The 17,471-nt window shown below is 38.7% G+C and overlaps 1 protein-coding gene across 1 annotated transcript; it reads right to left on the bottom strand.

The window, feature by feature from the left end:
* Positions 1-4,853: 4,853 nt before the first annotated feature.
* Positions 4,854-16,497, bottom strand: slc13a5b (solute carrier family 13 member 5b). Its single transcript, XM_044120288.1, has 12 exons — positions 15,919-16,497; positions 13,856-13,984; positions 13,627-13,763; positions 13,087-13,307; positions 12,273-12,453; positions 12,067-12,189; positions 11,757-11,966; positions 11,550-11,656; positions 11,335-11,456; positions 9,077-9,238; positions 7,394-7,531; positions 4,854-6,235 (listed from the first exon to the last, which is right to left on the bottom strand). Exons 1-12 carry the CDS (start codon positions 16,054-16,056, stop codon positions 6,110-6,112), a joined length of 1,794 nt encoding a protein of 597 aa, XP_043976223.1. The 5' UTR covers positions 16,057-16,497; the 3' UTR covers positions 4,854-6,109.
* Positions 16,498-17,471: the final 974 nt, after the last annotated feature.

The following is a 17,471-nucleotide window of genomic DNA, read 5'->3' as shown; positions in this document are numbered from 1 at the left end:
AACAAAATATGTATTTTGTTTTGAACAATGATACCCAAGCTTTGTTGCGTTACAGAAATCTGGGAGTATTTGCCACTTTTCTTTTAGACTAAGGAAATATAACATGTTAACTTTATTTTTGTGCCACAAATGCAGGTTTTTAGTGAAATCAAGGCGATATAAAGTTCACAAAAAGTGTCACTTATAGTTGGAGCTTTGCAGCAAACACCAACTCACACTTTAGCTACATTTACAGTTTCTCTAAAGAACGGAGCATAGAAACAAAAAATAAAAACAGAACAGACGCAAAGAGCTCATCTCGCTTTTATCTCCATCAGTCCTGTAGATACGGATAAATAAAAAAAGATAGTTTGATGAACTTCGGATAGACATGACCTATGTCTGCACTTTTTTTTATGATTAAAGTTAAAAGAAATAAGACGCTTGCATAACTATAGCTTAACTCTAACTCCTGAGCTGGCTGAAGTGCCGTTTAAATAAAACAATACTGAGAACCTCGGGGCGAGGAACCTTGTGGAAGGTTTGCGAAGCAGAACATAAATGAACTGTGTTTATACGATCATCTGTTACCCTGTGTTTGAGCAATTTTGTGGTGCAGGCAGAGCACGCCTCCAGAAACAGAACGTTCCCCAGCACGGCAACTCCTGGATGCTTTTTATTGTTTTTTTTCCCCCTAAGAAGTCTCTCCAATTAGGTTTGCTCTACGTTTTCTCTAAGAAAGTAGAACAGAATCTTGAACTGAACTTGTATCTTGTTCAAGTTCAGTTCCAGACTGAACTTGATGACATTTGTTGTTCACTTCAGGGCCATACAATAAACTGAACTGCCTTGACTTGAATTGAATTCAGTTTAAATAAGCTCTGTGGAAAATTCCTTTTGATTCAATTACATTTATTAACTAAGCTAAAGTGATGGAAAAATAAATTGGATTGAAATTCGTATTGTGTTAGGGAATTCAACTTAATTTTAGAGAATAGAATTTCAATCTACTTTGAGTAGGCTGTATTAATTTGAATCGGACTAAACTGAGTCGAGTTGAAGGGAACTAAATTTAATCGAACTGACCTGAAGTGACCCGCACTTTCGAACTGAGTAGAATTGAGCAGTGGGAGGAAAAAACTCAACACCATGCAGGTTTATGTCAATGACAAAGAAGTGATTGCTCTCTGGTTCTACGCTTAAAATTTAATAGCAAATTTTAACCAGAACAAACAAGAGACAAACAGAAACATTAAAACTGCAACAGTGCAGGTCATAGCCTCTGCTTTTTGCATATTTTGCAAAATAGTTTAATATTTCACTTATGCCTTAACAAAAAAGATTGTTGAAGTTTGTAAAGATGGAGATCATTGTAAACAGTTTGTATTCCTCATGGTTTTATTGGTGACGCTGTTTAAATAAAAATCTGCATGTTTTGGAAAAAACAATATTCTTAAATTTCAATAACGTACGCATAAACCGTTATGCTGGACGTCTAAAGAAAATATTCCTAAAATAATGAAATCAAAAGTTTTTGAGCACTTTAATTTTTTCTTTATTGTATTTGTCTTTGTGGGTATTCATGGCTTTTATCTGTTACTTAAGGCCTATTAATGTGTAATAATTTTCCAAGAATCCCATCAAGGTAAATGATTATAAAAGGAACATTAGCTGGAAGGATGTTCATGAATGTACTTTGGCCCCCTGGCAGACAAAGGAAGAAAGAATCTCTGTCCTGTCCCTTGGATATTTTAGCCTCTAATTTGGGCTCTCCGGTTCCTAAGAGAGGCCCGTGTTTTCACAAACGTCTTTATCCTCAGCGGAGGATTGATTTTTATCAGACAGGCGGCGCATTGTGCCCAGGCGTAACCGATACAGCAGAGACGGGAAGGCTAACGTGGCTCCAAAGCATCCTCTTTGCAAAGATGCTTTTAAAATACAAGACAGGTGCATGAAACAAAAAAACGTTTGTGGTCACTTATTAAGCTAGCTTCTTGCTTACTCTGCAACTAAAAAGGAATTCTTCATTTTGAGTTCACAAAAAGCAGTTTTTTTACTGTTGTTGTTTGTTTTTTTTTTTGCTTATGTCAACTCAGCTGCGTGAAATCCAATCAAAGCAAGCAGGAGTTCAAAGCGTTCTGTGTATATTTAGCCAATAGAGTGGACTATAATACATGGGGATGGGTTGGAATTGGATAATGAGTGGGTGGCATGGAGGCGGTAAAGAAAGAGAAAGGCACTGTAATTACATAAGCATTCTTCCCGATTGGGATCCGGGATCATGGCGGCCTGAACGGGTCTTTGCGCTCGTTAGACGACGACCGTCTGATAATTGTCCAACAGCAGAGAGCTCAGAACCTTTGGGTGGGGTTTTTTTTGTAACCCTTGCATTCATGTTTACTGCGAGCACATTGCCAGCGGCGAGGTCAGGTGCAGTTTTCTGTCGTATACGAGAGTTTCAAGTTTGCTGCAAGTTCAGAAAAGTCATGTGGCGTTCATCTTTGGTCGCATTGATTGCTGCAGCGGCGTCTTCAACGGATCAGCCAGAGAAAATCAAGACAGCACAGCTGCTGCTGACGTTGTCACTAAAACCTGGACAATAGAGCTCGTCATCCCGGTTCTGAAGTCCTTCCACTGGCTCCCTGCAGCTCAGAGAATAGACTTTAAAATACTGTTGATAGTTTATAAATCACTGAACAACTTGCATACATAAAAGATCTGCTGTTGTTGTATCAACCTTCCAGCAGATCTCTCAAGTCTTCTGGTTCTGCTCTGCGTCCCTTGAACCAAACACGGAGAAGCAGCATTCAGCTCCTATGCGCCACAAATCTGGAACAAACTTCCAGAAAACTGCAAATATGCTGAAACATTGATTTTCTTGGTTACTGTATGATGTTTTTAAGGTGCAGGGCACTCTGAACTGCCTTGTTGCCGAAATGTGCTGAACAAATAAATCCGACTTCACTTCACTTGGAGCACATTGCTAATGTCTCTTTCTACAGCAGGAGACCGTTCTGCTTCAGAAGATAGCTCTAACTGAGATTGGATACACAGAGTCTGTGAACAGCAATCCTGGCCACAGCTTCTCAGCTCGATTTGGGTCTTGACTGGGCCGTTCTGACACTTGAATGGCTTGGAGATAACATTTCCATTGCAGCTCTGGTTGTTTGTTTAGGGTCTTTGTCCAGCTTGACCCACTCTCAAAACCTTGGGAACCTCTAGCAGGTTTTCTTCCACGATTATCCTACATTTTCTCCATCCATCTTCCCAGCACCAAATGGAGAAAGGTATCTCCTTGGATCTCTTCTTCCACCATGTCTGATAGCCTGTTTTTTATTATTATTAACGGGTGTCAGAGATAGGCCTGTCGCCATGAAAACGATTTGCTGCACGATAAATAGTTTGAGTGATCCTTGCAATAAACGATAATATTGTTGTTTTGGGATCATTTCTAAGTCATTGACAATGGCATGATAATGCAAGTTTGCCCCTCTCAACGACCAATCAGCTTAATTTTTGTAAAGAAAAACTTTAACACTTTAACAGGACGATCATTTTAAATATCAAAAATAAAACACAACCAAAACATAAAGCGGAAATAAAACCCACTTAGAACCAAAACCGTAAATAAAATGCATTATGACATCTATGCGTGCAAAATTGCGCTTCAAAAACAGCTTAATCATCAGTGGAAATTAACGAGCTCGTTTTAATTTCTGCCTAATCGATTAACTTCTTATTGCGACTACACGCCACACTTTTCAGATTACATGATTTTAAAAAATAAACACTTTGTGTTGCTCTATCATAAAAATCTGAGCGAATTCTATTTAGGTTTATCGCTGCAGGTGAGAAACGGTGTAAATGACCAAAGGGTGTAAGATGGGGCCATAAAACCCAAATGAAATGTCATCTTTGAGCCCATAATGCTTATGACGCAAAACAATGGAGCACTATATTGCCGCTTTGACTCTGGGCTTACACAACGTCTCCCAGCAGCACAATGACACATGGCGGCTGGCCTGCATGCATGAGGTGTGGCGCTTCAGTCCAGGATGATTGTGGTTTTCCACACGGTGTTTACAGGATTACGTCTGATTTGTGCTTGAGACAAGAGGTCAGTTAGCAAGACGCAGAGACACAGCTAGGTGTATTGGACTATCGGGTAATTGTCGTGTAAGGTTGAGAAACAGCAGAGGATGATAAAAGTGAGATTATTTTTTGTTTTGGACGATAAGTCGGCGGTGACTCGGCTGAGTTTTGTTTCTCATCATTCCTGCCCAATTTAAGCCTCGGTGTTGCGAAAAAGTCTCTGGAGGGACAAAAACAGTCAACAACTTACTGTAAAAAAAAAAAAGATTAATTTCGATCCGATCAAACTGCACAGATAATGAATCTAAATTAGATTGAAATGGACAAATCGACATAAATGTGCAAGATAAGAAAGACTCAAACGTTTCTTTGTTCATTTTCTTTTTATTTCCCGTGGAAAATATGTATAAAACCACAGTGTACAAATACAATGTGAAAGGGTTTTGTTTTTTAAATCAAAATTACAATTACAGTGAGACAAATAAGACTTTTGACATAAGCCTTTCATGTCCAAATGATGCTTGAGTTCATTTATTTAACAAAGTCTCATATATATACTTACACATTTTTCCACATAACAAACACACTACGCTCAACGATAACCTTTATAATATTTAAAATAGAAGCTTAAAACCCTCATGGGTGAAATATGTTCTAATTTAAAGGAAGGTGGCAAAATCAGATGCTAAAAATGTATTTAACAGTGCTGGAGATACGGCATTTGATACATGCAGGTATTTTAAAAAGTGCTTATAAAATTGAATTGTTCTTGTCACAGTGTCTTGAATATGATGTGAAATTTATTTACATGTAAAAAAACAGAATTTTAATATTACATTTGGTCGCATTGGGGGAAATTTATATACACCATCATGTAGACTCTTCAGTGTTAATTCCAGGTTTTAAGAGAAAGAAGAATGAAGTTGTCAGACCGTATAAGTAATAAAACAGAAAAATTTGCTTAGTGAACTACATAAGAAAATATTAAGTACACAATGCTTCCTAGAGAATAATTTACAGTGCCTTGCAACAGTATTAATATCTTTTTAACAATTTTAGATTTTGTCAAATCACAGCCACAAACTTTTTCTTTGATAGATCATCACACAGTAGGAAACAACTGCAGTATGGAGGGAAAAACATACATAGTCATAAAAGTATGGCATATATATGTTCAGTATATACATCAATACTCTGTTCTTAGTGTAAGCAGAACTGTTCAGCTGTATAGAGGACAGAGACACACCCCACAGGTCAGGAAACATATGCACTCCACACTTTCCAGAATCCTGCGACAGACTGGCGACCTGTCCAGGGTGAACCCGCCTCTCGCCCAGAATGTAGCTGGAGATAGACACCAGCAACCCTCCCAACCCCATTAGGGTCAAGGATGAACAGAAAATGGATGGATGGATGGATGGACTTTCCAGAATCAGAGCAAAAATTAAACACCGTGTTGCATTTCCATTTGAATTCAACTATTATGTGATACTTTGTTTCAATCTAAGAAAAAAAATCCAACTTTAAAACATTTGTGGTTATGTGACAAAAGCTCATGCTGTTTTAATAATTTTGCAAGACTATGTACATACAGTATGTTAAAAATAAAGAGTTTCTAAAAACATCTGGCTACGTTTGCAAAAAATAAAAAATAAAAAACGGGAAAAAATTCAATGCCTTTTACAAAATATTAGATTTGTTTTCAATTACACCACCAGAACTAGCTGATAGGATAATTGATATTTCCTGGTTTTAAGTTAATAGACAGCATTTGGTTTGTGCCGTGTAATTTAAGGCATCAAGGGCTTTCATTCAAGTATCTCTTCATTGTGATGTATAAATATTGCCATGTGTTATCTACTCTTTCCCAGTAAAATTGCCCTCCACTTTCCGTCACAATCCAGACAGCAATACAACACATGAAGCTCACCGTTTGGTCCCGTGCTTTCGCTCTGGTTTCAGGTGTTTGTCACCCGAGGACGGGACGGGGTCTGGTGGAGGAGGGCATGCATAGACGGTGTGTGATCACAGAAGTCGTTCAGACGCCTGTGACGTTGGCCCAGGCAGGGAAAGTGTCCAGGTGAAACATCGCCTTGCCCCAGGTGTTGATGGCCAGTGTAATGCAAATGATGCCGATAATGTTCATGACTACCCCAGTCTTAGCCTGTTGCGGACAAAAGTACATACAAATACGTTTTTTTAAAGGTGTGCTTTATTTACTTGGAAGTCAATAGATCTCAAAATATTGCTCTGTTCAATTTATTGAAGGCTTTCAGTTCAGTGACAGTTTGTCAAAACTGTCCGCTGAGTGGCAGCTATACGGGTTAGCTTGATAAAACACATTTCAAACAGTGAAAAAAAACAACTTATCTCCCTCACATAAAAGTTTCCATTGGCCAAAAATGCTAAAAAATAAAAGTATGTCCTCTTTCAATTTTATGGTGCGTCGTGTTCCCCGAGAACAAATGAGAACGCAGGACGTAAAAAGCAGCCTTGTGTCCTACGCTTCGTTTTGTACAGAAAGTCTGGGCTCTCTCCTATTGAGAAATGAGTGCCAACCAGGCAAATTAGCAAACAGAATCAGAAGCTGTGAATGACATTGTTGTCAGTTTTTAGACTCGTACCTGTCTACCTGAACATTCAGGTTAAAGTGAACGAAGTCGTTCTGTTCGTGTTGGCTACGCCTCCAAATGTTGAATTAACATTAACAGCCATCTTGTTCGGCTCGGCACTTCTCTCTTCGCAGAGGAGGATGGTTGTTTACAACGCAGGCAATTTCCGGTAAGCTTCTTGGAGTCGAAATGGAGCATTGCTTTATGTCACGGGCAAAAGCTAGCAATTGGGTAGAATTCAAAAAGTCAACACAATCCACGCCTCCAGGAAGCGATCATTTCTCAATAGCCGAGAGCCCAGACTCTGTACGAAGTGAAGCGTAAAACAAGGAGCTGCTTTTTTACCAGGCTACCCTGGCATAGGTCCTTCTCATTTGTAGTATTTAGCAGTTTCTCCCACACGCTGGGAAGGAGACACGGGCACAAAAGTTACGGTAATTATTTCCTTTTAAGCTAACATTTAGTTACAAGATGTCACTAAAAAAATTTTTTTTATCAGACTTAGTTCTAATCTTTTATCGGTTTGGTTCTGGGAAATATATATGCTTTTCACCGCATGTTTTATAAAACCGCTTGGGCTGCAACTATAGACGACATTAAATACAGGTTCTTGCATCCTAATTGAATAACGGCAGCAGGAAAAGTCATAGCATCATCAGATTCAGCATATCATTTACAAAATAACCCCCACAATCAACCGTCCTACTCACCATGTCAGCAACCTTCAGTTGTCCATATGAGAAGACTATGGCGTTGGGAGGGGTGGCAACGGGCAGCATGAAGGCGAACGAGGCGCTCAGAGTACAGGGCACCATGACATACAGAGGATTGATTCCAATGGACTGAGACTGCAGTAATCACAGAGGAGGTTTTTAAGACTCTAAGGCTGGGATGAAAACAAACGTGATCGCATAATCCTCGGCTACTCTATCTGACTATTTTTCCCCTCCAACCACAATCATTGACTCATAACTCTGAATGAAATGTGTGCAGTTCTGCCCAGAGTGAAAACTCTCATTAGGTGGGTATAATTAAGATGTAATTCCTGCTGTGCTGGCCTTGTGCTGAGTCAAGACGTCCAAAATAGAAAGGCGCTACATGTGTTCTCGATAATGGCAGACTGCTGGGAACTAAGGGAACGTTGCTGAGTGGAATTTCCTTCTGAATTACATGTCACGAGGCACAGAGGCTCGGAACAAGTGCACAGTAATTTCTGTTTCTCAAAATAAACAGTGAAAAGAACTAAACTTCACATTTAAACTGTGTATCAGGTCACCGCAATGATAGTGTTTTGTCTATGTAAATAGATTTTGTTTTAATCATCTAGATTTCCTTGACATCATGGCACACAATGCAATGAACCGTGAAACTATTATTACTCCAGGTTTTCATTTTCAAAAGCTCTAGCTTTGCTTATCCTATTTTTACATAAAACTAGTTTGGACATTCGGTGACACAATATACATTCTCCTATAACTGTTTCACAGTTTTTCACTTCATCATTTCTTTATGGATTATCTGTGATAGAGACAGGTACAAATCAGTACATAGTTTTGAGGAGAAAGGAAAATAATGGAGAATTTTCTTTTCTTTCTTTTTTTCTTTTACAAAAAGTCATCAAAAACACTGCGGTCCATTGGTATTCAATCCCTGAATCAATACTTTGAAGTACACACACAGTGAGCTACAAACTTCATTTTATCTCAGTGGTTTAAACCTCGCCACATCTTTATCTCCATTCTTTATGTTGTGTCCCTTTCCTCTGATTAATGGATGATTAATAATACTATAAATCACAGTATTTCACATTTTTATAACAACCCTCCACCCCTCCAAAATAGCTATGTCTAGTTCCTTCCACTTTGTTTTGGTTTACTAGATGAAAACATACAAACTAACCATGACAAAATGTAAAAAGAAAAAAGTAACTTTAAAGGATATGCATGCTTTTGCAAGTCACTTTTTTGTTACAGATTCTTAGCTTTGCTTTTTACAGATATAAGTTTAATTGTTCCAATTAGAAACTATCTTTTGTGGCGTGATCTTTGTAATTCTGTGAAGTGGTCAGCCTGTTGGCACAGTAATGTCATTCTTTAGTTGCGTTGTGACAGCCAGACAGGGCAGTGGGCTGCCCTGGTGTACTTGGCAGGTTATTAATGGGAGGAGGGCCCCACTGAGGAGAACTGAACATATTCACCCCGAATAACCAACTAGAGAGCTTGCCAAACATGGGAAAGTAGGCCAGTTCTCACTGGGAGCGATGTGAGTGCTGGAACTCCACTTCAGACCTTAACTTAATTGAACCACTGCGGTCAGGCATGACTTTATGTCTCCAGCCAGTTTTTATGTTGATCTCCATTGTCTCATGTAACTGTCTCTGTGAGAGCTCTTACCATTGAGGCTAAGACAGGTAGGAACAGCGTCGCAGTCGCTACATTGCTGGTGCACTCTGTGAAAGTAGCAATCAGTAGGCATAAAATGATAGCTATTCCCCAGGGAGGGATGTTCTGCAGAGGACTCATCTGGTCCCCCATCCACTTTGAGAGCCCTGATACCTGAAAGCAGAAAAACATGACATAAGTCAAGCTAAGGTGCAACACAACACGATACAATACAATGCATTTCAATACAGGGCGACCAAATTCACTGCTGTTTGTGAGATGAGACTGAGTTTCACCTGCATTTAAAAATTCAAAAAAAATTGAACGAACCATAAAAACACTGTATGTCACATACAGAACAAAATGTATTTTTAGATTTAAAAAAATTCAATTTCAGTAATTTGAAGGTTGTGCTGTTTTGATTTGACTAAAACTGAGTGGTTCAAGTTGTTTAGAAAATCACAATATTGTAGACAATGTTCCCAGTAAGATGATTCTAATGCCCCTGGTAAGTACACATTACACCACCAACAACTATATTAAACTGTGCAAATGTTGGACCTCTCTGATGTTTTAATTAATAATTAATCTTTTGAAGCTTGATCCCCCAATGTTGATGAATTACCAGTATTTAGTCCTTTAGAAGTAGACAGAAAATATCAGGAAGAGCAAACTCTCCCGTAAAACAAGTGTTATCACAAACCATTGAACACAACCTCAGATTCCTGAATTTGTGTACATGCAATCCTTTCATTTTGGTACTTCAATGCTTTACACTCAAACTATATATCAAAAGTAACCACAAACAATAAAATAAAGTAATAAAATCAGTAAAAAATGAACAGTATGCTTACATTGGCCAGTCAAAAAAACAGTGTGGAAATAAGTGGTCTGCTTTGAATGCAGTACTATTTATTATTTGGCATGAGATAGCAAGAAGAAAAAGAATAAAAATCTACATCTCATCCCAAAACAATGAGAGTTCACTAGCTTGCATTTTGTAAAGTGATGCTAGTGAACCATAACGTAACTTAGAGACTATATCAGAGCAGAATGTTACCTAACATGACATCCTGTAATGTAAAACAACTTAAAATACCAATTTATAACATAATTTATGTACTAACATATCATAATATTTGTTGCGTAATGTGGCATGACAGTATTCAATCGGAAGGATTGGCGGTCCTGTATTCGTCGATCTGAAGTTAACAATTTTTACAAGATAAAGAGGTTATGGTTCATGTACTTTATAATCAAGTAAGATTGGTAAGACGCAATCAGATACTGCGGTATGGAAAAGGTACGCAACTAATCATCAGTGACTATGGAGAGAATCCCCCCCACCGCTATAAAAAAATACTGGGATGCAACTAGATTTTTGTATGCTTATAAGTCCGCTCCATAAAACCACTGTCGATGAGCCCAAACTAGTTGTGCTATGTCCACAGATAAATTAGCTTGATTTGAACAATAAGCCATGGCTATATTGGCAAAAATAACTTGGGAAAACGATTGTAGTCACTCCGTTCAATACTCTGGACCTTCACTTCTTCTCAATATATTTTATTGAATCTTCTCTTTTAGGACACAACAAACTTAACATTGTAAACATGTACTTATACACCCCTACATTCACTCACGCACTCACCATTCAAACCTGCATTTGTTTAGTTCCAAAATTATACACGACCCTTTAGATTAAGGCAGAGAATAATAACAAGACAATATATAAATAGAAACTGTAGTCAAGACATCTGTTTAAGACACCCATTAATAAGCTCCACCTTCAGTCCCTATGATCCTCATATATGGCTCCCAGAGGTTCTCAAAGTCTCACTGTTTACCCTTGGTGATGTATGTTAGTTTTTCCAGTCCTAGAAAATTGGCAATTTCTTTCTTCCATAGTCCCAGGGAGGGGGCATCCATGCTCCTCCAGCATAATGCAATAAATCTTTTGGCTTGAAGAAGTCCGTAGTCTATTTAGTTTCCATCTGTGTTTGTTTAAATTCCTTTGGGTATATTCCTAGAACACAAATTTTAACCTCTAATGGGACTTTCACCTTAAGCAATTCAGGTAGACACCTAATAACATCCTTCCAAAACTTCTGGATTTTAAGACATTCCCACAGACAATGGAGAAGAGTGGACCTTTACTTCACTTTACTTCACCCCTTGTCAGTAGTTCCAAAGAGTCAATAGCATAATCTAGCTTAACACAACAGTTTGTGACAATATAACATAGAAATGTAACCGTTCTTGCTACTTACTTCACTCCCCTTGGCGAGGGCAAACCCACCCCCAAGGAGAAGTACAATGCCCCATGGCACCTTCTTTTGGGCAACCTTCCAGGTGAGGAGTCGGGGTGTTGAGGTAGAGGTCTGTTGTGGGGCTACAGATTGAATGAAAACACCCACAAGAGACAAAACATTACAGAAATGGCCTCCTTTTAACTAGAGGTTTTTTTTCTAGAATGATGCCTTACTTGTATCAAAACTTCGAGTCCTGCGTGAACAGAATCGTGGTGGTTCAGAGGGTAGGACAAAGAGCAGGATGGCCACAAATATCGCTACTGTGGCATCTGTCACATATCTGCGAGGTTAGAAGACCAGGGAGATTCTGCCATCAACTGCATTCATGTACACATTTGTACACATGTGTAAAATCAGAAATGAAAACCATAAGTACACACTCTGCTGTGGAGTTTAGATCTGTAGCCCAGCCACGAACAAAACCCGGATCTCTGGAGAACCAAAGGACTACCAGCAAAACGAAGAGACTCAACACACTTATCTCTCCAAAACTCATGGTCCCCAGCTGACGGTGTTGCTCACGGATCACGTTATATGCAGCAATCTCCTTTTCTGTCTTGGTTGCCCCACAGCCCCATGTTTTCCTGAAACTAGAGGAATCGCATGGGAGTCAGAATTTTCACGTCGTCTCTCCTGTCAAAACGTGGCGCCAACGCAGAAAAGATGTTACATTTTCTGTCAGACACTCACTTGAACCCCATGAAGACAAACTGCAGCCAGAGCCAGGCTAGTGTCAGCATGAGGATCATATTTGGAAACGCAAATCCGAACCAGGAGGCAAAGTTAATCACATCTTCATTTTCAGGAAACAGCCTTTAAGACACATGGAAATAGAGTCAGCTGTGGTGTAAAAAAAAAAAAAAAGTTGAGCTTGTAAATCATAAGGACACACTCACTGGTTCATTTGTCCCTTAAGCACCAAATTGGGACCAGTTCCTGTCAGCGTGGCAGTGCCTCCGATGCTGGCAGCGTAACAAACACACAAGGTCATCCCTTTACCCATTCTTTGCCTCTCCATTGCCTCCTTGTGCCTGGCAACCTCAACTGAGGCATCTAAGAAAGTCACAACCACTGGGCCTTTAAACAAAGAGGGAGGAATGAAAATAGTTTTCACTTCTGCCCAACTCAAATTTAAAAAAGAAAAAAGAATCTGATGCTAAGCAACGTTGGACAACATTAATGTAGGTGTCTTCACAAGAAACAGTATGGTAAAGCAATACATCAGTTATTATGGAATGCATTTTTTTCTAGTCTTGAAACATTCAAAGGGATAATGTTATGTACTTTCAGGCCAAATAGTGCTATTTTATAGCACAATTAGTTATCATACTGCCTTCAAAAATGTTGTATAATAAAAGATATTCTTCTTTGTATCTTGACGCCTTTAAGTAGGGCCTCTGTCTTTAAAAACTCCTGCTCATTCTGCAATTCCGCCTTCAGAAAGTCATTACAACATTGCTCCTCTAGTAACCTAAAACAGCTTGTATAAAGAGCTCAGCAGATACGCAGTTCCACCTGATGTTTGCTAATTGCTGCTGGCTAGTCTGTAGGAGCTTAGTGGGGGGAGTTACAGAAGCTTGGAAATTGCAGCTCCGAAGTAGAACAACAGTCTGGGTATGTTTTGGACGACGGAATAACATCGTATGATGATGTAAACTTTAAAAAAAAAGTTGATTTTACACAATGCCGCCCTATTTAACAATCACTCACCGTTTCCTTCAGCCTCTTTTTGTGTCTGCGCTGGTGGCTTGCAGTCAGTGTCTGATGTCTGGACATGCTCGTCTGAACTGATGATCTGTGGCACTTCTTTGTCACTGTTGTTGAGCTGATCCAACACTGCTTGGACAATTGGCACCATCATGGCCGTGGTAGCCGTGTTGCTGATCCACATCGACAAGAACGCAGTGACACCCATAAAACCCAGCATCAACCTTGCAGAAAGAAGAAGAAAAGGCAAAGAAAAAACCAGTAAGTGTCCTGTGATGCACTAGCAGGTCGTCTAGACACTGAGTGGTAAATTTAGTCTCGTATTAATACAAAAATGAAGAATCAAAGTTGTTTGGAACTGAAGTTGTAAACTCAGGAGATGTTTTATCCCCGTAGGTGACAAAGTGGCACAAACAGAGTTTTACGATGCAGTAAAAACTTTGAACACAGCGCCCCTATCTTCAGTATATTTGCTCTTCTGACAGCCGATTAGATAAACTAAGAACATGTAGGTCTGAAAGATTAAGACGGCACGCTACTCACAGCGCTGGACGCACACCGACGAGAAGTAGCACCCTTAAAGCGATGCGTTTGTGCAAATTCCAGTGCTCCACCGCCACGGCGACCAGCAGGCCTCCCACAAACAGCAAGTTGGTGTCCTTCAAGTACTGCATGCCCACCTGGAAACAGCAGATCATAAGGGAGTTGATTCAATTTCTGGCAAATTAATTCTCTTTTTCACAAACAGATTTCTGGCAGTTGTTTGACTTACATCTTTAGACTGCATTATGCCAAACAAAGGGAAAAGGACAGCTGGGAGAAGTGATGTCACAGCCAGTGGAAGTACCTCAGTGCACCAGTACACCGCCATTAAGATGATCACATACGCACATTCTGCCTCCTGTGTAGAAAATCCCATGAAGACATGTAAAAAACCCAAAACAAAACAGGTATATTTTTACAATACAATGGCTAATTTGGTTTAAAACTCCTCAGACAAAAGACACCAATAAAAAGCTAGAAACATTTGTAGTCAAAGTCATGTCAATTTAAACTGGATGTTATGGTGGTTCAAAGGGTGAAGATTAGAGTGTTCTATTGTTTCTGGTCACACACAGGTCAAGTTTATATAGTGTAGAACATTTCTGCAACAAGGCAAGTCAAAGTGCTTTACATGGTAGAAAAAAACAACAAAAAACCCACAACTGACAAAGCAAAAATGAAAAAGGAATGAAAAGTTGCAACCCAGACCAGAGTGAATTTGTTTTCCAGTTTTTAATTAATGAAAGGTAGCTCTAAACAAACTTGATATAAGGATACTCAGTGTTTCAGCAGTTTAGCTGTTTTTTGGAAGTTTGCTCCAGGTTAGAGGACCATAAAAGCTGAATCCTGCTTCTTCATGTTTGGTTCTGATTCTGGTGGCACAAAGCAGACGTAATCTGCAAAGTTGATTCAATGACAATAAACATTTAATGTAATTTGATGCTGAGCCATTTGGTGATTTATAAACTAACTGAAGTATTTTAAAGTCCATCTCTACACCACATTTGGGGCCTAATTGCTAGTTTCTAATTGCAATAACTGAAGCTAATTATATTGCCCTTTTTAAATCATAATTGAACATTACTGAATACATACTGAACAATTTAACATATACATGTAAAAGCATTCCTAGGCCATTCAAATTCTATCTTCCATTTCCACAAAAAACAAACTTTATTCTCTTTTTTATGAAGGAAAAATGTTAATTACATTTTTATTTTGCAAAACTGTTTCCCTGCACATCTGTACAATAAATATCCTTTATTGTCCCATAGGGAAAGCCAGGTGTAACAGCAGCATTGAGGAATGTAATGTCACACCAAAATAAAAAAGAATTAAATATATAGAAACAAAGTGAAGTATAATGTGCTGTAAAACTGTTCAAATCCCAGCAGGAATATAAGCACATACTGAGTTTGTTGGGAGCTGTGAATCTAACAGCTGCTGGAAGGAAGGATCTCCTATTATGCTCTTTTGTGCACTTAGGATGCAGCAGTCTGTCAGTGAAGAAGCTCTATATGGTTTCATTGATAACTTGTCAGTGTCAAACTACCTCTTTCTTTAATGCCGGGTCACTTGGTTTTTTTTAATTTAAATTACTACAAAAAATATTTCTGTCATCTGCAAACATTACAAACATTCATATCGCTAAAACCCAAAAAATTTCAAACATCAAACGCATATGAAGGACTAGACGTTTTAGACTCAAGAGATTGACTTTTGAGAGAAAACAAATGGACATTCGCCTTCTCACAACTTCACAGTTTTGTTCCCAACTTAAACATATAACTGAAAACATTTAACTAAGCCTTCAATAATTTGTGTTGTTTTTTTGTTTTTTTTTTTGCAAGCGGCACGTGCGAATCAGTGTAATATTATTTTACGTGTTAATCAGACAATTTAAACAACTAAAACACTTCAAATGTTTTTTGCTCTGTTGCTTTCAGAAGCGTTAGGCGCATGTTAGCTGGTCCAAAACTAAATTGGACTTTGCGTGTTCCCACAGCTACACTTGACAGTTGATGCTGACAAAAAAATGCGAAGTTAAAAGAACAAGACCGTGGGGTGCACCGCGGAGCCTCCGGGAGCCTCGTGCACAGTGCTCGTGCATAGCAACAGGTGCTAAAAAAACAAAAAAACGAAGAGAGAACTTGTCCATCGCATCTCTGCTATATTTTTTATTCATTCAATTGCTAACAAAAGAAAAGAAAAGAAAAGCAAAACAACTTTTTTTTTTCTTCTTCTATGAAACAGTTTTATTAGTCAAAGCTGACACATCAAATGAGTACATACCGATGTCCCGATCACCAAAGGCAGGGGAAGGAGAGCGCACGGAGTTAAAAAGAGGATCAAGTCGCTCTTCACAGACCTGAAGAACCTGAAGAAACCCATCCTGGAGGGAAACTGAGAAACTGGGAGCCTGAACACCATGGGTCGAGAATTTGACGCACGGAGGGGGAGAGGGGAAGGAGAGGGGAGGAGAGTCCCTCAGCGAATAAAGGAGAGAAAGAGGGAGCCGAATCACAATGAGGAGTGAGAGTTTGAGAGTGAGAGAGATTTTTTTTTAAAAGGCTTTCCTACTCAACAGCAGAGTGAACAGTTTTTCCGCATAATTAGCGCACTCTTTTGCACACTGTCTAATAAGCCCCTTTCAAAATAGATCACCTGCAGAGAAAGTGCTGATTCAGCTGAATCAGAAGAAGGGAAAGAGAATAAGGAAAATGCATGACTTCACGGTTGTTATCTGAATGTTATCACTTTGTTCATGTTGATAAGACTCTACCAACCCTTGCATAAGCACGCAGGCAGTGTCAAGTGGTGAGTAAACAATTTTAAGCTAATTGTGGGTGTAGTATTAAAAAACACACACACACACACACACACACACACACACACACACACACACACACACACACACATTTATGACACATTGATAAAAAAAGGGACAAAAAGGGTTGAAATTTTGTAATATAGGTGTTACTTGATAAATTTTGTGGCATAGATGATCCACAATAAATAAGTGAGTCTACTTTAGTTGCATGTTTTTCCACAGCAAAGACAAAAAACAAACAAACAAACAAAACAAAAAACAGAGGTTTTGAAAGATAAAAAAAAAATATGTAGTGGAGATATCATTGTGTGCACTTTAACAATCAGCTTGTTACCTTGTTGAGAACAACTGCCTTTCTGTGAGATCATGCCGTTAACTTTTGTTTTGAATTTAGAGCAAATAGAGTGAAAGTGTGGTATTTAACACAAGGTTATCAACCCAAGTCTGCTGGGTTGTCACTGCATAAAAAGGTTCTCTTCCTTGTACTTGTCAGTGGGATCCAAATAAAAAAAGCGAGTAAAAGAAAAAAAAAGTTCACATTTAGGATTTTTTTTTTTGCAGGTAAAAACAACAAAAGGTTTAGAAATGAACGTCAAATGCGACTTGGATTTAAACGGTCAGTGATGATCATCGTGAATTGTCTTTGAGATGTTCCTTACACGCTGAGTGAGTACCTTGATCATAGACACTCAAAAAAACAATAAACTTTTGATCTGCCCAGTATTGGGTCTTCTATGATCGCAGAAAGCAAGAGATGACGAACACGCCGCCTTGGCAGATCCAAACTGCTGCCTTTACCTTCTTGAGAAATGTTCATACCTTGACCTTAATGACCTCAAAGTTTAGAGTCAAAAAAGAAACACTTTTTTTTATATAAACTTTATTTAATTTAATTTTTTTTTCACTTCAGTCTTTTTTCCCCCTCAAATAAGTGTTGTAGACTAAAAGGTAGATATTGTATTTTTGCATTAACTGTGTTCATTATTTATTCTGTATTTTATTGCTAATGCAATTT

This window comes from Gambusia affinis, linkage group LG06 (genome assembly GCF_019740435.1).
Source record: "Gambusia affinis linkage group LG06, SWU_Gaff_1.0, whole genome shotgun sequence".
Lineage (NCBI taxonomy): Eukaryota > Metazoa > Chordata > Actinopteri > Cyprinodontiformes > Poeciliidae > Gambusia > Gambusia affinis.
This window is presented reverse-complemented; position numbering and strand designations above follow the sequence as displayed.